Source organism: Callorhinus ursinus, unplaced genomic scaffold, assembly GCF_003265705.2.
Source record: "Callorhinus ursinus isolate GAN/ISIS: 27379988/994484 unplaced genomic scaffold, GSC_fseal_2.0 scaffold14, whole genome shotgun sequence".
Classification (NCBI taxonomy): domain Eukaryota; kingdom Metazoa; phylum Chordata; class Mammalia; order Carnivora; family Otariidae; genus Callorhinus; species Callorhinus ursinus.
In genome coordinates, this window is record NW_027397076.1 from 15,394,181 (window position 1) to 15,416,689 (window position 22,509).

Below are 22,509 nucleotides of genomic sequence, written 5' to 3' on the forward strand. Positions count from 1 at the left end.
CATTGGGTTTAAAACTTTAAAAAAAAAATCCCTTTTTTCCCCTCATTTTCCTGGCATTTATGGCCACTTTCTGGAACCTTAATTTTGGGTTAAGCCCAAAATGGGCTTACCATTTTTGAAAGTTCTTGAATCCCCCTTTACCCTCTCTGTATTTTTCTTTCAGTAGTAGTTAGGTGTTCATTCAGCCCTTATGGAGTGTGAGACACTCTGTGGTGCTCAGTGTTGGGGCTGCAAACACTACACCTGGGCCTTGACCTATAGGGACTAGTGTAGCTGGGGAGTCAGTAGGGAAGAAAGTATGTAAGGGGTAGTTTTGTGCAGAAGGTGCACTTATACTGCCCAGTAATACTCTTGCTTTTTTAGTCAGTAGCATTTACTCAGCTGCTTACCTCTTACGTGACAATCAACTTTTCAAAATGGTAGAAATGCTGCTTTGTGGGCAAAATAACGTTTAGTGTGTTAAATGTCTTAGATCTACTTCCTGATTCTGAAGAGCAAAAAGATTTTGGGTGTGTGGAGCTGTGTGGGTTATGTGTGGCAGGAGCACAGAGTGTGGGGGTAGGCTTTCTGGGCTTGACTTGTAGCTGTGCCAAGTACTAGCTTGTGCAGCCCACTTGACCTCTACTTCTTCATCTGTTTAATACACTAATCTAGCTCTAAGGTGGTTGGGAGGGTTAGAGTGCAGAGAAGAGAGCTTACCATAATACAGTGAGCCTTATAATGTTATTACTGTTTTCTGATTTTGCAAAGATGCTGCTTCACTGTAAATCTGGAAAGAATGGATTTCTTCTCAGTGTGGGTATACTTGTGTTCATCATTTATGTATTAGTTCCACAAAATGGATAACCTTAAACATAACCATCTGAAATAGGGCACAGATTTTCTTTTAAAGCACAGTGGATGCCCGTTTATCACAGTGGGTAGGAAAATGGGATGTTTGAGGTAAATAATCTGATTTTATTGGAATTATCATTTTGATTTTATTAGAATTACCATATAATCAATTTTCCATGAGTTAGACAGTAATAAAGTTGATTTGTATTGCTGCTAAACTGAAGTTTTATTCTTTAACCCAAAGTATTTGGGATCTTGCACTGTACAACTTCAGGGGGTGCCATTCATACAGACTGATGTTGAATGGGCTTCTCTTAGAGCGGTGCAGTATGGCAGCCTTCTTAAAGGGTGCTTATTTTGGGGGAGACAGAATCCCTAATATCTAATTGCTTCCTGATTTATCTCAGAGTTAGTATGCAGTATTTTTTCCTGTGGTTTGGATTTTGGACAAAATTTTGTGAGTGGCACAATTGGATTGAGAATGCAAATCTGGACCAACTGTAACTTGTTTTTGTTTGCCTCACTGAAAATTTCAGCTGCTCTGCTTCTGTCTTGTCTGTTAATATAAGCGTAGGCCTTTCCTATTAGTGGAGACCTCAGGCATTTAGCGCTTAAATTTTGTTGTGATTACCACATTTGAAACCTGAAGTAACTAGTGATCAAGGATTGAATAAGTAGTACATGGTAGTTGTACCAATGTAGCCAGTAGCTTGCAGGTCAGTGTCTGTTTATGCCACATAGTTGTGCAAGGAATATTGATTAATTTACCTGTAAAACAACCAGGAAAGTGAGATGCACTGACACAGTAAATGAAAAAATATAAAAATATTAAACTGTTTTAAAAGGGCTTTTTGTCTTTATCAGAATAAATATAAACATACTAAAATGTCAACCAGATTTTGGTTATTAGGAGTATAGCTATTTAAGTCTCTATTGTATTTTTCTTTAATGAGCCAGGTGGGAAAGAATTGGGGAAAAAAGCAGGTACCATTAGCAACAAATTTCTTTAGATATTGAGCATTGGCACAGATGCTAGGGATACAGTCCATACTATCTCTTCCCTCAGCAGCGAGGGTGAAATAGTGAACAGTAATTACAGTGTTAAAGGGTATTATGGGGTACCTAGGTGGTGCAGTTGGTTAAGCACCCTACTCTTGGTTTCAGCTCAGGTCATGATCTCAGCATCTTGAGATTAAGCCCTGCGTTGAGCTCTGCGCTCAGCATGGAGTCTGCTTGGGACTCTCTCTCCCTCTTCCCTTCCCCCCTGCTCCCTCTCAAATAAATCTTTAAAACAATAAGAGTATTATAAAAGGGGACCTTTTAGTAGAAGGGAGCATATAACAGTAAGATTTCATCCATTCCAATGTTAAAATACTCAGTCAATTTTAGTGCTAGAGAACCTTGGAAATGTTGGAGGGACTAAATTTTAGATGGTTGGGGAGGTTAAGTGAGTTTGAATGATTGTATAACGAATTGGTACAGTTAGGATTGGGATTAAATAGAGATGTCTTAGCTCCACGTTTTTTCCCTAGGAGGTACCACCAGGCTGTCTAGTTGGAAGTTAACTCTTTTAATGTGAAATTAGCTCCCTCTTTAACGGCTGTTAAACTGGATAGAAGTTCTTTGATAAAGAGGTTAGCTGACTTTGGTGCTCTCCTTTGACCTCATTTAATCCCAAAGAGATACTTAGTTTCTTAACCTCTTCATCTCTCCAGCCCCTGGTCCATTAACTCTTAACTTTTCTTCACTTTCTTTTCTATCTAGTTTAGGCTTTGTATTTTTAGCAAGCGATGGAGGTCAACTTTGGCTAGTTTAAGTAGAAATAGTATTTACTGAGTTATTAGGTATCTCACATAATCTTCAGGGGTGCCAAAGAAAGAGGCATTCAGGAAACAAGGCTCATAATCACTTCATGGTGGAGACTTCACTGCCACTATTGTGTGCCTCGTACTCTGCAGTTTGATTGCTGATACCAAGTACAGACTGCTACACTAGAACCTCTTCCGTTGCTGTCTAGAGGTAACTACTGCTATTATCTCCAGAATGGATCCTTCTGTTGTATTTTAGCTTTGATGCACAGGTTTTGCGTGAGCCTAGGTCTCACATGCTTAGTAGAGAGTTAGAAAATTTTCTAAGACTAGAGCTTCTATTGAGGGAGGTGGGGATCCATAAAGGTTGGGGGGTATTATTCCCCAACAAGGCTGTTCTGCCTGTCAGGTGGTCTAAAGGAATGACGAACATCTACTATGAACCTCATTTTTCTTATGCTGCCAGACATAATCCTGTGTGACTATGGATAACTTTTTTCTGTTTTCAAACAAGGGTTACTTTAAACTTTCACATTCTTAAGCTCCTAATTCCAGTATTATACTAAGGAAGGGGAGGGAAGGTATGAATGAATGGGGGAATTTTACTGTTGTTCAATTATAGACAAATGTGTAGATAAATGGCTGAAATTGCACATAAAGGCCTTAAAATGAATTATCAACTTCAACCAGTTGAAATTTTAAGAAAGAAACCCACAATCTAGATCATTTCTAACTTAAATGCTGAATTTTTTTTTAAACTACAAGTTCACTGGTTTTTGCTAAGGCATCACTCACAATTTTGTTTTCACTATAAAGAAACAGGAAATTAAAAAATTGCCTTTTCATTCAGGATGAATACAGAAGACCTTCCCTCCCCCACCTACTAAATTATATACTTCTTCCCAGAATCTAAAGTATGCAAGTTTTTTAAAAATGCTTTTTGATGGGTTTGCTAACGGTGCCTTAAGGTCGTTATTATAAATAGTGGCAATCTCAATGAAGTGTGTTACTAAGCTAGATAGTCTCTTCATTCAGAGTTCCAAGACATCATTCCTAAGACACAGAATTCATTAAGACCGAAGGACAGTTACGTTATTCAGATGAGTAAAGGCATATATTAAATTTTTGAGCTGGTGCTAAAGAAAGTCCAGGCAATGAAGTGTTTATATTATCCATCAAATCAGAAACCAAGAAGAAAAATGGAGATGTTACCCATGAGTCTACTAGTATAGTGCTGGGCATTCAAAGGACTTTTTTTTTTAAGATTTTATTTATTTATTTGACAGAGGGAGACACAGAGAGGGTACCCAAACAGGGGGACTGGGAGAGGGAGAAGCAGGCTTCCCACGGAGCAGGGAGCCCAACACGGGGTCCTGGGATCATGACCTGAGCCGAAGGCAGACGCTTAATGACTGAGCCACCCAGGCGCCCCTCAGAGGACATTTTTACCATCAAGAATTTCATGAGTGTTTTATGAAGGAGTAATTGACATTGTCTTCAGCTGTGATGCCAATATTTAGAAATCTTTTAAAAAAACAGAAAAAAGATGATGTAAAGTTATCTTTCCAGAAAACTTTTGAAATGTCTTTAGAAATAAGCAAGAACATAATGTGCTCCCAGTCTAGTCCTGTTGTTCCTGTAGATTAGTATGCCTAATCACACCTGTACCTTCTCTAAGACCTTGACATACCCCATTTGAAAATGCATCTTTCAAAAACTTTTTTTTAAACTATCTTGAAGGTAATTTTTTTTTTTTAATTTATTAGAGATAGAGAGAGAACACAAGCAGGGGAAGAGGCAGAGGCAGAGGCAGAAGGAGAAGCAGACTCCCTGCTGAGCTGGGTACCTCATGTGGGGCTCTTGATTCCAGGACCTGGAGATCATGACCTGAGCCTAAGGCAGACGCTTAACCATCTGAGCCAACCCAAGTGCCCAAAAAACTGACTTTTATATGTACTTTATACTCAGTGAAATAAATTCTTGGGGGACAGAGGGACTATTTTTTATTTTTCCTTTGAATCAGTTGATACCACAGTGTCATGTACAAAATAAATAAACATTTGTTAGTAAATTCATATTTCAGAGTCACAACATTTCAGAGCATAGTGGTTTCATGTAATAACAGAGATAGGCAAAGTGGCTTACCATATAATGGATAATTCCAGGTCAAAATGACATATACCAATTTTTCTATCAAAGCAGAGTTTTTTCAACTTCATTTATGTTACTAAGACTGTATACTTTTTCAATTGCTAGTCCCAAGGGAAAAAAAAGAAAAATGACATTATGGCTTAAAGTAATTTACCCCTTTGATGAAGCACTTTTTCATGATTATGAAGGACTGAAAATAGCCCTTCCTTAACTTCTGTGCTATTTACTATCCTGCCAAACATTTGAGATTTTCTGTTCAAATTTTTTTTTTTTAAGATTTTATTTATTTATTTGACAGAGAGAGAGCAAAAGCAGGAACACAAGCAGGGAGAGTGGGAGAAGGAGAAGCAGGCTTCCCGCGGAGCAGGGAGGCTTCCCGCGGAGCAGGGAGTCCGGTGCAGGGCTCGATCCCAGGACCCCGGGATCATGACCTGAGTAGAAGGCAGACGCTTAATGACTGAGCCACCCAGGCGCCCCTACTGTTCAAATTGTTAATTGTCTTTCTATAGGTCATTGAGATTAAGAAATCAGGCTCTGAAGCCAGACTGAGTAGAGGCCAATTACCTGGATTTCAATCTTGGCTCTGCCACTTGCTAGCTTTGGTTATAATGTAAGTGGTTAGTCTTAGTTTCTCATTTCCCTCATTTGTAAAATGGGTGTGAAGATTGAGTTAATAATACATGTAGCGCACTTAAGTCACTATTTGGCACAGTTATTGTTACTTGATTTTTTACCGATTTTCTGTGTATCTGGGCACAGTGCTTTAATAATTGCATAGAGTCCCTGCCCTTATTTTATTTACAGACTAGTAGGGGCAGGAAAAGAAACACAGACTGCAGTATAACCTGATGTGTTTAGTGGAACAAAAGAATTTGGGGGTGGTAGACAAGGAATTCAGCTTAATGGTTTTCCCTGTTGGAGGCACACTTTGTTAGTAGGATTTTCAGATTTTTGTTTATTGTCAGTGATCGGAATAATTTTAAATGCCATTCCTGGGGTGGAAGTTACCAACTACTAACACAGTAAGTATTGTAATTCTTCTTATCAGCTCTGTCTGGTGCCTAAGCACACATGCATTTATTCATTGAACAAGCATGTATTTATTTAGCACATCATCACCACCATTTGCTAGCTGGAGTTCTCATCTTCAAATAGTTACTGTCCTAGCTGTAATAAGAGGAGTGGTGTTAATGTCCAGGAAACTGGAACTGCAGGGGAGATGCTTCCAGACTAATTCAGACCTGAGAAACAAGTTGATTAGATTTAGCTTTTCAAAAGTCCTTCCCTGGCTTCCAAGTCTCTTTTCCTTTTCACTGACCTTAACAGAAGTACTGATTCGGTCTTGGCTTGAGAGAAAAAAGCTAGAGATTTCTAGCCCAGGTCATTCCATTCCATCTCTTGGGTATTACTCCAAGGGGAGTACAGAGTACAATTGACCCTTAACACGGGTTTGAACTGCACTCGCTGGTCCGCTTATACATGAGTCCACTTGTACGTGGATTTTTTTGTTTTGATAAATGCAGTACAGATATTAAATGTATTTTCTCTTCCTTATGATTTTTTTTTTTTAAGATTTTTGTTTATTTGAGAGAGCACGCACAAGCGGGGGCAGAGGGAGGGGAAGAAGCGGACTTCCTGCTGAGTAGGGAGCCAGACTTGAGGCTCCATCCTAAGACCCGGAGATCATGACCTGAGCTGAAGGCAGATGCTTAACTGACTGAGCCACCCAGGTGCCCCTCATTTTCTTAACATGTTCTTTTCTCTACCTTACTTTATTGTAAGAATACAGCATATAATATATACATAAAATATGTATTAATTGACTTACAGGTAAGGCTTCTGGTCAACAGTAGGCTATTAGTAGTTAAGTTTTTGGGGGGTTAAAAGTTACATATTCACTCTGCTGGTTGGTTCCCCTGACTCCTCTCTTGTTCATGGGTCAGCTTTACTTTCTTGCTACTTACCAGTCCAACTGGAAATAAAGCTTTTCATTGAAGAGATACCTTGGTCTAAAATCTTAAGATTTAGTCCTTGGTACCTAGAGCCTTTGAAAGGGCTCCTTCCATTTTTCCTTCTTTTCAGAGAAGGAAATTGTGAGGTTTATGTGTGTGGGAGTAGAGGGAGAAAAAGAAGGTGGAGGGTGTGCCTTGAGAATCATTATTCTCATCTGACTTTAGGGTAAACATTTTTTAAAAACTTAGTGAATTAGGGTAAAATAATTGAGCCGTTTGCGAAGAAAAGGGGTTGAAATAAGTAAGTGATGTCTTTCGTCCACTAGGGGGTGGTGTGGACTGTAAAAATTAAATTTATTCCTGGGGGGATTAACTCTTATTTCTTAATGCAGTTGCCTTGTTTCAGTTAATTTTTGTCCATGCTATGCTTTTTTGAAATGGCTACAAATCATTATTTTCTAACACAATCTTGTGACTGTAACAAACAATAACACCCACATTCCTATTATTAGTGATTGAGATGTTCCGACATTACTGTTCGTATAGAATTTTTTGAGGGGGGAAAAAGTAATACTTTTAAGTTTCTCTGCCAGATTTTAATCACTATATGAATAAATTATTTTCATAACCTGTAAGTAACATTATAACAGTATTGTGTTTCACTGTCCTGTATGGTAGCTACTAGCCCCATGTGGCTATTGAGCAGTTGCAGTGTGGCTAGTTTGAGTTGATATGTGTTGTAAGTATAAATTACTGGATTTTGAAGACTTTGTATGAGAAAAGATTATAAATATTAATTTTTATATTGATTACATGTTGAAATGATGCTATTTGAATATATTGTTAAATAAAATATTAATTTTAACTGTTTTTACTTTTTAATGTGGCTAGTGGAAAATTTAGTATTTGCAGCTCGTATTTCTGTTGGGCAGCACTGCTGTAGAGAAAATATTCATCAACCGTTTTTATCATGCTGTACGCACCTCTGGCTGGCCTTACGATTTGTAAGGAAGTGGTGTAGTGGGGAAATTGAGCACAATTTTGGCTCTGTTTCTAATCCCAGCCAGAATAAATATGGTCCATTCTATTATAATGAGATCTATGCGTTCCTAAAATTCATTGTGTTGACCAAAATTGTGCAGTAAAAATGACATGGCTCATGGATAAATTGTTGGGGGCATGACACTCAAAAATGTTGGTTAACATTTTTTTTAATGCCCACTAACTGTAGATGGTGAAGTTGTAGATACCCTTAAAGTAGCTTACAATTGAAAAATAGGCTTTTGCTTTATCAGTAATCCCAAAAAAGGAGCCCCCCTGTTTGTTAATATTTTAAAATTGCTTATAGATGTAGTTAACAGAGGTTGGAGTAGACAGAGTAGACATCATTGAGGCATCTCTCAGTTTGATAAGACAAATTGTGACAAAAAAATTGATAGTGTTATCAAGTATAGTCAGATGGCTCTTGGGTGAGATGATCTAAAAGATCCACAATTGACATTATTAGTAATACATTGCATTTTTGTGTTTCGGAGAATATTCTTTTTTAATTTTAGAGAGTGAGAGAGGGTGTGGTGACGGGCAGAGGGAGAGGGAAAGAGAGTCTTAAGCAGACTGTGCTGAGTGCTGATGGAGCAGGGATATCATGACCCTGAGATCATGACCTGAACTGAAACCAAAAGTCAGGCACTTAGCTGACTGTGCCACCCAGGTGTCACCAGAGAATATTCTAAATGGGGAAAAACCTAATTGCTGTAGATTTATGTTGGAGGTGTATATAGAAAGTTATTATGTATCAATTTTTCTCATATGCAAATTGCCACTCTTTTCCTCCCTCCCTCCCTCCCTTTCTTTCTTTCAGCGGGGGAGGGGCAGAGGGAGAGAGAATCTCAAGCAGACTCCCTGTTGAGCATGGAGTCCGACCTGAGGCTAGATCTCGGGACCCTGAGATCATGACCTGAACCAAAATCAAGACGCTTAACCGACTGAGCCACCAGGCGCCCCTTCCACTCTTTTTCTAAGATACTGTTTATTACCTAAAATTTTACTGTACATAATTCATTCATTGCCTTAAAAAATGTATAATAAGACCTCACATTGCTTCATAGTGAGCACAGGTTGTTCCTGAACTTTAAAGTGGGACAAGACCTCGTTAATGGAATTTAGTTGACAAACTGTCAAGTGCTGCAGTTTACTGTGGTATAATCCTGGAATTTGCTTGTAGATGTATTGATGACCAGATCAATTTGATGTTATTTACTTCCATTTTAAGGTATTTATAACATGAACTATTACACTCACTCTGTAAGATGAGGTAGTTTTCTTAGACTTAATCTTATTGCCACTTAAATTCATACTCTATTTTTATGTAATTCCTTTTCTGCTTTTTAGTAACTCATTCCCTAAATAGTCTACAGTGCTTTTTGCTCTGTATGGCCTAAACTCAGTTCTGCCTGGGACTGGGTCGGAGGATTGCTTTTAAACAAGTAGGATCATAATGAAACTAATGGTTATTCTGTTTTCTTTAAAAACAAATACTGTTATTTAATAAATCTTTAAAATTTGTTATTGTGCTTTGTTCTTAATTCTTTTTGAGTTGGTTGTATATGGCTATGGCCTTCCTATGTGATCTCATTTGTTAAGTCTTTCTGCAGTATTATCTCGATCTTCATAGCAACTCTGCATGAGAGGCAATCTTAATTATGATACAGATAAGTCAGCTGAGACTCAGAGCAGTGTAAATTATTTGCTCAAAAGTAAGAGTTAAGTAAGCAGTGCAGTAGGAATTTTAACCCGTTACTTCCAGACTTCAAGAAATCACACTGTACTTCACTGTCTTTCTACCGAAGAATAATATAAAACTAGGTGTTCCATAGTTAACCTTATGTGTGAGGAGTAGCAGGAAGGATTTTATTTCCTACCCACTTTTGCCTTTTTCGGGAAAAAAATTGACTCCCAAGTTCTGTGGGTGAGACTTGTTCCATTTGGTTTGGATTTTATTCTTTTTTCCTCCCATAATTTATGTTACGGGTTTGGGAAATCAGTGCCATGTAGTCAAATAATTATGCATCTGTTCATTATATCAGAATCCATGAGAACTTGAGAGCATATAAAAACTGTTTAAAAAGGTTTTCCACACTTAAAAGCTTATGCTAGAATGTGTTCTGATTAAATCTTATAATTGATCAAGGTCATGTGATATGCTTAATATGTACATTCTTTAGAAAGACTCTTATTTTGAGGAGGAACTGAAGATGAGGAAGGAATGCTGAATCTCTGACAATGTGTTCTAAGAGTAATTTTGAGGCTATTTTGGGATAAGATCTTGGAGGCTCTTCTGGCAGCTTTGTATAGCCTTGAATAGAGCTGCTACTACTTTGTGTAACCAGGGAGTGGGATTTTGGGGCTCTTAGCCCCCAGCCTTTCCTTTTTTTCCCAGTCTCCCTCCTTATGGATTTCTAAAAATAGGAAGACCTGGGGCAAAACAAAAGGAGGATGGAGGTGAGGAGAGGTCAGAATTCAAGGAATTTTACCATCTAGTTTTTTTCTCATTCCTTTACTCTTACTGTTGATCTTTGCTATCTTGATTGGTTGCTAAAAATGAAGCCTGGCCTCTTTTGTTCTAATTCCATGTTGGAGGACTTTCCACAGTGGGGTGCTTCATTATTGCCTCTTGAGATTTTTTTTTTTTTTTGAGATTTTATTTATTTGAGAGAGGAAGAGAGAGCTTGAGCGCAAGAGAGCACACACACACTGCGGGTAGGGAGGGGCAGAGAGAGAGGGAGAAGCAGACGGAGCCCAATGCGGGGCTCGATCCCAGAGACCCAAGCTGAAGGCAGACAATCAACTGAGCCACCCAGGTGCCCCTCTTCTTGAGGATTTTTAATGCTCTAAAAATGTTTTACTTTGAACCTAAAGAACATTTTGCTGAAAGTAGTTTATAGCATTTCAGTTTCTCATTTGCCCTTGCATTGCCACGATTAAAACAAAGCAAAAAAACTAGTCTCTAATTAAAGTACTAAAGGCATTACTTTAAATGGCTGTGGGTTTAACACAGTTTGCAAAAGTGTTTAATTTTTTATCTGCATCTTAGGATTATTTCAGTATATGACGGGGAAATCTCTTTCAGTATGTGCCCTATAGGCTGTAGAATGAAATGGTGTAAGGTGTAGGATTTTTCTTTTTTAAAGATTTTATTTATTCATTTGAGACACAGAGATAAGAGAGCATGAGCAGGGAGAGGCAGAGGGAGAAGGAGAGAGGCAGGCTCCCTGCTGAGCCAGGAGCCCAATGTGGGGCTTGATCCCAGGACCCTGGGATCATGACTGGAGCCTAAGGCAGATGCTTAACCATTTGAGCCACCCAGGCGCCCTGGTATAGGATTTTTCTTAAGTGAAGGCAGTGTAAATACAGTATTCTCATTGCTCTTCATATCTGAAACTTTAGATATAGCAGTGTTCTAAAACTTCGACTGTACATGCCTATTCAAAATGTTGAAAATATATTACTAATATATAAAATTACACATGGTATTGTCAGTTTCTTTTATTGAGTGTTAACTATTTTTGGCTAAAAGTAAGTTTATAAATAGAAGTTAGATTCTTTCTTCCCATGCCTGAATGGATCGTTTTGTTTTCCTCCTGTGATGTGCACATCCTGCTTTGAATAACACTGCTTTAATGTTAAAGATGCAATTCTGATAGTTTATTCCTTGTTCTTTGTAACATCAAATAGATTCATAATTTAGCAAGTATTTATTGAACATCTGTGGTGCCAGGCACTGTTCCAAACGCTGAGGATATAGCAGTAAATAAAACAGGCACAAATCTCCTTTTATGGCGCTTCCATTCTGAACAAAATAAGTGAGATATGTAATATGTTAGTAGTGCTGTGGAGATAAAATTAGGGGAACGGGGATAGTAAGGGTGTGGGATAGGGTGGAAATGGGCTTTTGCAGTTTCAATTATTGAGGCCTTACTGAGAAAACACATTTGAATGAAGATCTTAGGAGCTCTGAGGGAGCAAACCAGATAGAAATTTCAGGGGGAAAAAAGCGAGGGCAAAGCTTTTGAGGGAGGAGTATGCCTGGCAGGTTGGAAAATTACCAAGCCGCTAATCTGGCTGGAGCAAAGTGCCAGGGTGTGAGTATTGGGGGAAACATAGCTGAAGATGAGTTAAGAATAGCCAGAGTGAGGGGATCATATAAAGCCTCTTCTTGGGGGGCCATTATAAGGACTTTGAAAGGTCCATTAAACACAGACCCAGGAGGGAGTGGGGAACAAGGTCAGCAGCAAGAAGAACTAAGTTAGGCTATTGCAGTATGCCAGCCGAGAGCTGATCGTGGCTTGGATTAGAAGTGTAGCCACAGGGTGGTAAGAAGCAGTCCAGTAGATTTTGAAATTCAAGCAAACAAAATATGCCAACCAGGTTAGATATGGTGGGGTATGAAGGAAAAGATTTCATCAGTTGGAAGGATGGCTTGATGGTGAAGAAGGCTTTGAGGGAAGAGCAGGTTGAAGGTGGGGGAAGTCATGCAAAGTTTGGGATGCTTATTAAGATACTCAAGAGGAGCTGTTGAACAGGTGATTATGGTTAAAAGAGGCGTGATATAGGGGAGAGATCTATGCTGTATATGAATTTGGGGAGACATACACAGGGTGTATTTAGTATTTAGATTCATTGGATAATATGGGATCACTCTGGAAGAGTGTAGATAAGCCCTAGGACAAAGCCTTGGCGCACTTCAGTGTTGGGGAGTTAGGGAGGGAACCAGCAAGGAGGTTGCAAGCCAGACAAGTAGAAGAGAATCAGGAGAGCTTGGCTACAGGAAGCTGGGTGGTGTTTGGCAAGGAGGGCAGACCAGCTGGGTAAGATGTTACATTTAGGTCAAATAAGATGAAGATTAAACATTGGCCATTTAATTTAACTGTGTGGGACTCACTGGTGACCTCAACAGACAGGTTAGTGGATAGACCCTGATTGGAGAGTTGTGTTCAAGATAGGAGGGAGGAGGAAAATTGGAGACAATCAAGTATAGATTACTTTGAAAGAGCAGCAAAGCAGTGGGGCATTAGCTGGTGGGGTGGGGGGAGAGTGAGGTCAAGGTTATTTTCTCCTCTTACTGGGAGAAATTATAGCAAATTTGTACAGTTTGGGGAAAGATCCAATGAAGGGGGGGAACTGATGATTCAGGAGAGTTTCGAAAGCGATGCTAGGGCAATGTCCGTGGACAGGTGAGAAGGAGATGAGATCTAGTGCTTTATTTTTTTTATTTTTTATTTTTTTAAAGATTTTATTTATTTGACAGAAAGAGAGACAGCGAGAGAGGGAACACAAGCAGGGGGAGTGGGAGAGGGAGAAGCAGGCTTCCCGCTGAGCAGGGAGCCCGATGCGGGGCTCGATCCCAGGACCCTGAGATCATGACCCGAGCCGAAGGCAGACGCTCAACGACTGAGCCACCCAGGCGCCCTGAGATCTAGTGCTTTAGAGAAGAGGTCAGTCTTAGCCAAGAGTGATGGCCATTTCCTCCACAGTGACAGGAGGACAGGCAAAGCACGTGGGTACACAGTTGAAGGTGGGTGTACAAATGCTACAGTGGGAAGCATGTCTGTTTTCTCGTGAAATAAAAAGCAGAGTCATCAGCCAAAAGTGAGGGTGAGGATAGAGACTGGAGGTTTGAAGAGAGAGGGAAGAGTGTTATAGTTATTTAGGAGAGAGGGAGAAAGATGGGAAAGAGAACCTAATGATTGTTGGAGAGCAGCATTAAAGTGTTTGGTGTCAAGGTTGTATATAGTTCTCTAGCCCTGTTTAGGTGCCTAGGCACTTGGCCCTCCCTCCTACATTCAGATTTTCAGTGACTTTTAGAACTAATTTTACTTTTTAAAAAATTAATTAATTAGAAAACTTTATTTTCAAGTAATCTCCACAAACGTGCAGCTGGAACTCACAACACTAAGACCAAGGGTTGCATGCTCTGCTAACTGAGCCAGCCAGGCGCCCCTAATTTTACTTTTTAAAGGTTTTGGTAGAGTTTAAACAGAGTAAGTTGCCTTTTCCTATGTGATAATCCCAGTGTTCTTTTCTTTTTTCTCTTCTCTATCCCCTCCTCTCTCCTCACTTCTCTCCTTAGTATAAAATCAGTTTCATTAGCCTAATTTTTATTATCAGCATATTTTCAGACATTTGTAGTTGCAGTGTATGTCATCAGTATTCACTTGCAGTTGCATTCAGGTGATTGGGATTATGTAAATAATCTTTTAAGTTGGTGTTTAGCAAAGTGACATTTGTTTCATAAATGTATCATGTTTTTCTGTTGTAGGAAACCCAGCGTTTGCTGGCAGAACCAGTTCCTGGCATTAAAGCAGAACCAGATGAGAGCAACGCCCGTTATTTTCATGTGGTCATTGCTGGCCCCCAGGATTCCCCCTTTGAGGGAGGGACTTTTAAGCTTGAACTATTCCTACCAGAAGAATACCCGATGGCAGCCCCTAAAGTACGTTTCATGACCAAAATTTATCATCCTAATGTAGACAAGTTGGGAAGAATATGTTTAGATATTTTGAAAGGTAAGTGTTACCTTTATTAATATATGCTATTAAGATTTCTCCTTTTTCTCTTAAGCATTCCATATTGAGAATTTGAACATTGTAATCTTGCCTTATATAAAGACCACAAAGGTCTGTGGGAATGCAATGCAGGAGTTCTGGGGCTGTTGTTTCATGCTGGTCATTCTGGGCCTGTTGCCTTCATAGATAAGTGGTCCCCAGCACTGCAGATCCGCACAGTTCTGCTATCGATCCAGGCTTTGTTAAGTGCTCCCAATCCAGATGATCCATTAGCAAATGATGTAGCGGAGCAGTGGAAGACCAACGAAGCCCAAGCCATAGAAACAGGTATTTAATATCCATTCTCCTTTATACCACTTCCACTTTTTAAAACAAACATATACTACCTTTATAATTTTTATTTATTTATTTATTTATTTTTTAAAGATTTTATTTATTCGTTTGAGATAGAGAGAGCATGAGCAGGGGGAGAAGGCAGGCAGAGGGAGAAGGAGAAGCAGGCTCCCTGCTGAGCCAGGAGCCCAATGTGGGTCTCAATCCCAGCACCCTGGGATCATGACACAAGCTGAAGGCAGATGCTTAACCATCTGAGCCACTCAGGCGCCCTATACTACCTTTTTAAAAAACTTTTTTTCGAGTCTCAACAAAAAGAAAAAATATATTAAGAGGAATAAGTCAGATCCTGTTTCTAATATGTAAACACCTCTTAACAACAGATGTTTAAGTTCCAACCTAGGGCCTGCTTCATAACCCCCAGATGTAAAGACAACCTATAATTGGGAGCTCTTCAACTCTTCTATAACCTGTACTACCTGGTTTATCAAATATTTGGTGTGTACCATTCATTTAGCAGTACATGAATATACTAGAAAACTTTTGAACTCTTTTGAGCTGCTTTTGTAATTCATCTGATCAATAAAACTATGTCAGTTTATAGCTAGGGAGTTTGAGATCAGTAGGATTCTTCTTGTTACAGATTTTAACAAAATTAGTGGAGAGCATGTCTAGAAATGAAGGAGACAAAAGGAGACAACTCTTTTCATCCTGCTGAATTTTGTGAACTTCTGGATTCCGTTGTAGTGTTTTGGTAATTAGATATGCACACAGTCTTTCTGTCTGATCCAGATGATAGAAAATGGCATGAATTTAACAGAATACTGCTTTATTTTTACAGAGTTTGGAGAGTAACGTATTGAACTAAGTAAAATAATAATTGCACGTTTGTTTTTGTCTACAGCTAGAGCATGGACTAGGCTATATGCCATGAATAATATTTAAAATCGATCTGATCATCAAGTTCTCCTGTTCTCCTGTTCTGCCAAGACTTCTTCCTTTTTTGTTTGCATTTAATGGACACAGTCTTAGAAACATTACAGAATAAAAGCCCAGACATCTTCAGTCCTTTGGTGATTAAATGCACATTAGCAAACCTATGTCTTGTCCTGATTCACTGTTGTAAAGCATGAGCAGAGGCTAGAAGTACCATCCGGATTGTTGTGAAACGTTTAAAAGCAGTGGCCCTTCTCTGCTTTTATTCATTTCCCCATCATGGTTTGAGTATAAAGCACTGTGAATGAAGGTAGTTGTCAGGGTTAGCTGCAGGGGTGTGGGTGTTTTTCTTTATTACTTTTTTTGAGGGGGAGAGGTAGTTTTATTTTAATTTTTTGGGCTCCTTTCCCCCCTTTTATGGTGATCTAATTGCATTGGTTAAAAGCAGCTAACCAGTTCTTTAGAATATGCTCTCTAGCCAAGTCTAACTTTATTTAGACGCTGTAGATGGACAAGCTTGATTGTTTGAACCAAAATGGGAACATTAAACAAACATCACAGCCCTCACTAATACCATTGTGACTTGCTGTCAAGTGTAGAATCCTTCCTTCAAGAAAAAGCTTGTGACCATTTTGTATGGCTTGTCTGGAAACTTCTGTAAATCTTATGTTTTAGTAAAATATTTTTTGTTATTCTACTTTGCCTTTGTACAGTTTATTTTACTGTGTTTATTTCATTTTCCCAATGTGACAATCGTATTTAAAAATTAAAACTGATGGAACATTCTCTTTTGGTCTTCACCATCTGACAAGTTGATCCGGCAGGAGGTGGATTTTGCCAGTTTCTTTTCCCTGATGCAAACTTGTGTTAAGATGTCACTGAACGGAGTATTTATAAGCTGGCCCTGAGCATGCATAAAGCATTGGTATTTGATATTTTTTTTACCTCCTAGAAATTTGAATAAATGTGTTTGTGTTGTCTGATTAGATGATCATAGGTGTCTTGCCATGATGTTTGAAACTTACTGTACAGGAGAGTCACAGCAAAGCGGCAGTTGTGACTGTGTAGGACTCACATGTTGTGCCACATTTGTTTGTGTCTGGCATTTGGGATATGACCTTTTTCTTAGTTCTTGTCTGGAAACTTCCTGTATAACCACTGGTATGTGCTACTAGGAAACACCAATCTGATAATCATTTGGGGTTGCTGAGGCATTTATGAGGCTTCCTTATAGACCTGATGAGCAGATCTCAAGCAGCCACCTTGCGTAAGTGTCATCTGAAAGGTTTCTTCCTTTGAGAGTATCAGATCCTCAGTAATGATTCTTTCATCCTTCAGTATTTGCTATGGGAGCTCCTGTTGTGATATTCAGTAATTTTTTTCTGCATTGACAGAGTTGCTCCCCTCAAAAAACTGTTCTTTCCCACCCTTCTCCATATCGAATTCCCTATCCTTGTTCTTTGTAAGTCATCAGTGTAGCCAGTCCTGAGTATGTAAATGTTAACCCGCAGGTTGGAACCTTTGTCTCTCACAATTTAAGGTAATGGATATTGTAGCCCGTCTGAATTTGCCCCACTCTTGATTCTCATAACTTCTGGAGTTTCTTCAGAATGTGGTGTATTTTACTGTGCTCCTATGTAAGATGAAGAATTATCTATTAAAATTACATTTTCAACATACGAAAGTTTTTGATGACTGGTAACTGGTATCCTTCCAAATAAATGCATTGCTTGGAAACAAATGTTAGTTTAATTCAGAATAAAATTGTTCGTAACCTTAACGTTGTAAATTTAAAGCTCTTAAGAGCAGTTGACATTTATAACAATTCTTGTGCTGTAGAGGGTGTTTTGCAATTAAGGAAACTGAATTGCATTCTGGGGCCAAAATGAACACAAGCAGTTCTGTAGAGATGAGCTTTATTTAGTGCAGGTGGCAGTACTCGTGATGATAGCTAGTATCACATAGTGATTTATAAGTCCTAAAATTCCAGATTTAAATTCATTGTACCACAAAATATGTCTAGAATAGGACTCATGTCTACTGATTTGAATTCTAGAAGTCCTGAAGTGGAATAATTCACTGTTTTTGTTTCAAATATATGAATTCCTGATTTTATGGCATTCTGTTTTTTCCTTTGTAATTTTGTTAAGAGCCCCCATTGTTTTGATGACTCTTTCACCACCAGTGGGATGAAATGAGCCAGTTTGGTGATTGAACTTGTTTAGGATTAAAGGAGCTCTGGGAGAGGCCACGATAGATTTCAAAAACTGGCAGCTATCTCTGGCTTTTGGGCCTTTTCCTTGGCCCACACAGTGTGGTTGGTTAAAACATTCTGAATTCAGTGCCAACCTTTTAAAAAATCAGGAGATTCACATGACAAAAAAATCCCAAATTCTGGTAACTTGAATGATGTGAAGATCTGGCAACTGCAGCCATGCCCAGCGATTGTGCATAGCACCCTTCACCTTCCGGGAGGAAGCAGCCTCCAGATAAGAGTGCATCTCTCCTCGTTCAGGGACTCTGCTTGGCTCGAGTCCCCTTCCAGGCCCGCTTGCTCCTTTATGTAGTCCTCTTCCCTTGTAGGTCTTTGATTTTGTAACTCCTAAGCTTAAGGGAACAGTGAATTTGACAAAAGTATTCTATGTACCCAACACTACCACTTGGGGATGATTAAGTGAATGAGATTGGCATGCGGCTTTTCCTGTGGCCCTAATGGGGGAGGGGCACAGACAAACTGCAGTTGCAACTCTGTCCTGGAGAAGGGAAGGAAGTACTTGGGAAGGGCTGCTCTTCTGGATTCCAGCCAGATGAACACCTCTAAGCTGGAGGAACACCATGTGCAAAGCCCTGGGGGAGAGGAAAAGAATCCGAATATCTAAGTGGCTTCTTGAGAATCTCTTCTGCCCATTAGGAGCTTCTCTGAAATCTGAGGCATTGACAGGAGCTTTATAAAGTTACTTGATTTTCTGTTTTGTTGTTTGTTTTGATTTGTTTCCACACTAGTTACTATTCTTGGTTCTGCCTCATAAGGTCGTAGGTCCGCAGTGTGTAGAACTTAAACCCTGCTCTAGACCAAGAACATACTTTAATACAAAATTTAGAAAGCATTTAAAAATAAGCTTAAATACAAACTTACTTAAACAAGCCACAGGTGCTGTGGTTTAGCACTGTTCAAGGAGAGTACTGGAGGAAATCTAGTATCCTGCAAGACACCATAAACATAACATTAGCGAGATGGAACTGTTGGTGTCCTAGGAATGAGAGAAATTGTCTTTATTTTTCTATTTGATGGTTCAGGAATCTTTTTTTTTTTTGGTGGGGGGGGCTATTCTAGCCATATCACTGTTTGTTAGTTGCAGTAGCAAAGGTTTTAAAAAGTTAGCCTTATTTGGAAAAGCTGGCCAAAAAACAAATAATTAAATGCCATGATTATGGGGCAGCTAATTTATCAGTCGATTTAAGAAAAATGTAATATCTCATTGGAATAATTATTTTTGGGCTGGGGTAACATTTAGCTATTTGGCATGCTGCTTAGGTTTAAGGAATTATATCAGGGGTTTATTTTTTAAATGATTTAATGATCACAAAAGCAAAACATGTTGAATGTAATAACTTGAAAGAAATATGAAGAATAAAAATCTGTAATCTTCCACCCAGCCTGGTGATACTTTGTTTCCTTAACTATATGCCCCCTGTGTTAATTTCCATTTCTTCTTGATGTTGGAAATTGGGAGGATTTGTTCCAAGGGTTAGCTTTGGTACAGCTTTTTTACAAATTGGGTAAGTTCTCATTGGCAGCAAAACTAGGAGTTGGGCTACGGGTTTTTCCTTTTAGGTGTAGAACTTCACATGAAGAGTGCCTGTCCTCCTTCCTCTCCCCAGTTAACATCTTTGCCATACTTCAGTTGGTCTCATTTCATCTGTGCCTGTTGATGTGGCATTTGAGTTATGTGGATGTAGAGTGCTACACAGCCAAGCCTCTACTGGACTTGATAAAATTGTTTCAGTTTGATTTGGTTGTAGAAGCAGAATAATTGCCTGAATATTTCCACCTTGCTTATTGTCTCCTAGCAGAGTAACAACTGAAATCTCATCATTTAAAATACATTTTGTGGTGCTCATTAAGGAGCTTTTTACATTTTTCCTCTGCTAATCGTTTGTATCTATGGGACAAAACAGGTCTTAGAAAGATTGATACCTTCACCTCATTTGTAGAGAATATCTAGCAGGTTTCCTTTTTTACATACTCTGATCCATTCTCACCCACCATATGACTCTCTTCTGAAATAGTTCCATAATCTAGATTAGTAAATCCCAATTAAATCTCATTATAATCTAGCAAGTTTACAAAGTATTCTGGCTGAAATTCATGAGTAGACTAAAGACTCGTCAAAAGCAGTTTAGGTAAGGTAGGTTGGTTGCACAAGATTTGAACTTGGTGCTGTTTCTTTGTTTTGGGAGGAAGCATTAGGACTGTGAGTAACTAAGGGAATGAATAGGGCCAAAGTCTTACAATCTTTTTTTTTTCCTTCTAAAACAGTAAATATTTGGGGCTCTGTGGTCCATGGGTCTGTCCACGTTACTTGCCTCTGCCATTGTTGGTGAGAAAGCATCCATAGACAATTTCAAATGGTTGGACATGTAGTGCTATGATAAAAGTTTAATTTTCACAGGTCACAAAATATTTTCAACCACTGAAAATGTAAAAAAAAAATGTTCTAAGTTTGTGAGCTGTACAAAGACAGGTGGGGTCTAAGGTTTGTCCTGTAGGCTGTTACCCACCCCCTTGGCTGCTATTATTCACTGCTCTTGTATTAGAACCAAATGTGTTTCTCCTCCCCGCTCCTTTAAAAAGTGATACATTACTGTTATTACAATAACAAAGATGGTGTAGGTTTCCTTTTCCCCCTTTGCTGTTTATACATACGTATTTTGATAGTACGCACAGATTGAGCATTTATCAAGCCCAGTTTTCACGTGAGATTATTGAACATTTTCACACTGAAAATTTCTTGGAAAATTAATTTTAAAATTATACAGGTTTTTAAAGAAAATAAATCCAGATTCCTTTTTTAAAAAGTGACCTTTAGTAGGTAACACTCTATAGTTCTTTTTAAAACGTGTTATCAAAGTTTACACTTGGTGGCATCACATTTGGTATCCGTTATCTATTGATAATTTAATCCCAGGTGCAACATTTAAATTGATGCCAGTTTTACAAAGTCTGCAATAAACATCTTTAACCGTATTTTGATTGTACAACTTGTCTAAGTATTTCAGTTGACTAGATTCCCAGAGGTGCAGCTGTAAAATTTTGCTTAGTACTTAGTCGTTGTCCAAAAGGCCATATTGATTTACATGCACAGATCCTTACCTGACTTGAATGTTATTTGTCTGTGTAATCTTTACAAGGATATACTTGTTGACCATTACCCCTTTAGGTGTGCGCATATTACTTCCCTGTCTCACTTTAGTTGCCTAATTTTGGTATATAAATCTTTGTCCACATTCCTGGAGAGGGTTTGAGATTCCTAGTGTAATACTTTGATCAAAACGTATGTTTTTAAGGTTCTGAATACACATTCTGATCAAAAGGTACATGGTTTAAGGTTCTGGATACACATTAATGGTCAGAGTCGTCTTTTAATTTCATTTAAGGAATGCATTTGATTAAAAATTGAGAAAGTTACAAAACTGGCCTTGGTGTTTTAAGAACCAGGAAATGTGATGTCCAGAAGGTAGTCAGTATTCCACATACTGGCAAGAATAACTTTGGGGATAATTAGTTGCAATCACGGCAAAGTAGAGGAATTTAAGGCTGGTTTCTGGCAAAAAGACAATTGAGCCTTTGGATAAGTTTGGGTCTTTGCTATAATGCAATGCCAAGAGAGGCCCTTAGGGCCTTCTCACCTTACTGCTAGAATTCAGCCAATGGCACTAGTCAGGAAGACATAAAAACAGGGAGGAAAGTAGCACCAGAGATGAGATGACTTTTCAACCTGAATTTTGTTCTACAGCTCCATATAAAATGTTGCTAAATATTTGGGGGGAGGGGCACGTTTTAAAATGTTGCTTTTGAAGATGGTACATGTTAAGTCTAAAAAAATTTAAGTTGTAACACCTTGGAATCCCAGGGCCCTGAGATCACAACCTGAGCTGAAATCATGCTTAACCGACCGAGCCATACAGGTGCCCTTAGACTGTAACAGTCTTGTGGGCAGAAACTTATTCTGTGCTGTGAGCAACAATGCTGGGCATAAAGCAGATTATTGTGCAGCTTCTGGTACACATTAGAGATTTATGAAACAAAGGGTTAGCTGGAAACTTCATCTGAGACAGAATCCAACTACATGACAGCATTCCTGTTATAACCCAGTTTCAATAAAAGGAATGTTTAGTCCTGTCACTTGTCTACAAAGTTCAGCTTAAAGGAACCTGCAGAGAATTCTTGTATTCCAGTGTTAAGACAGCACTGGGAAATGCCATGCTTTTTGTTTTCCTCCAATTTAAGCTAAATGAGATTGAATGGAACTTTGGTGAGGATTCTTCATGGTCTTCGGTAAGCACTATTTTGGGGAAATAAGTATTTTGGTGGGCAAGGTAACTAGCCAGTTACCCTTTTAAATACAGCTGTAGTAAAATGATAGTAATTATCAGCAAAGTACGTAATTACAGAATAGTCTAGAAGAGTTCTTGAAAATCATTAAAGATAAAACCCATTTGGGGAGCAGAAAGCAATAAAGATACAGCCATAGTGGGACGGACACCATGAGACTGGTTGGTATTTAATAGAAAATATCCATTTGGGAGAGTAATGGCAGCACTTTACTGGTGGACAACTAGTTAATAACACTAGTAAGGATCATAAGTGGAAAGTATAAATATATATAAATATACTCTCATATAAGTATATGAGATTATGTATATGAC

At 38.7% G+C, this 22,509-nt stretch overlaps 1 protein-coding gene across 1 annotated transcript in view; it reads left to right on the plus strand.

The window, feature by feature from the left end:
- Positions 1–18,773, plus strand: part of UBE2N (ubiquitin conjugating enzyme E2 N) — a 38,643-nt gene extending 19,870 nt beyond the window's left edge. Inside the window, 3 exon segments of the mRNA XM_025881428.2 lie at positions 14,064–14,310; positions 14,497–14,637; positions 15,548–18,773. Coding sequence (XP_025737213.2) covers positions 14,064–14,310; positions 14,497–14,637; positions 15,548–15,588 — 429 coding nt within the window. The 3' untranslated portion in view covers positions 15,589–18,773.
- The last annotated feature ends 3,736 nt before the right edge of the window (positions 18,774–22,509 follow it).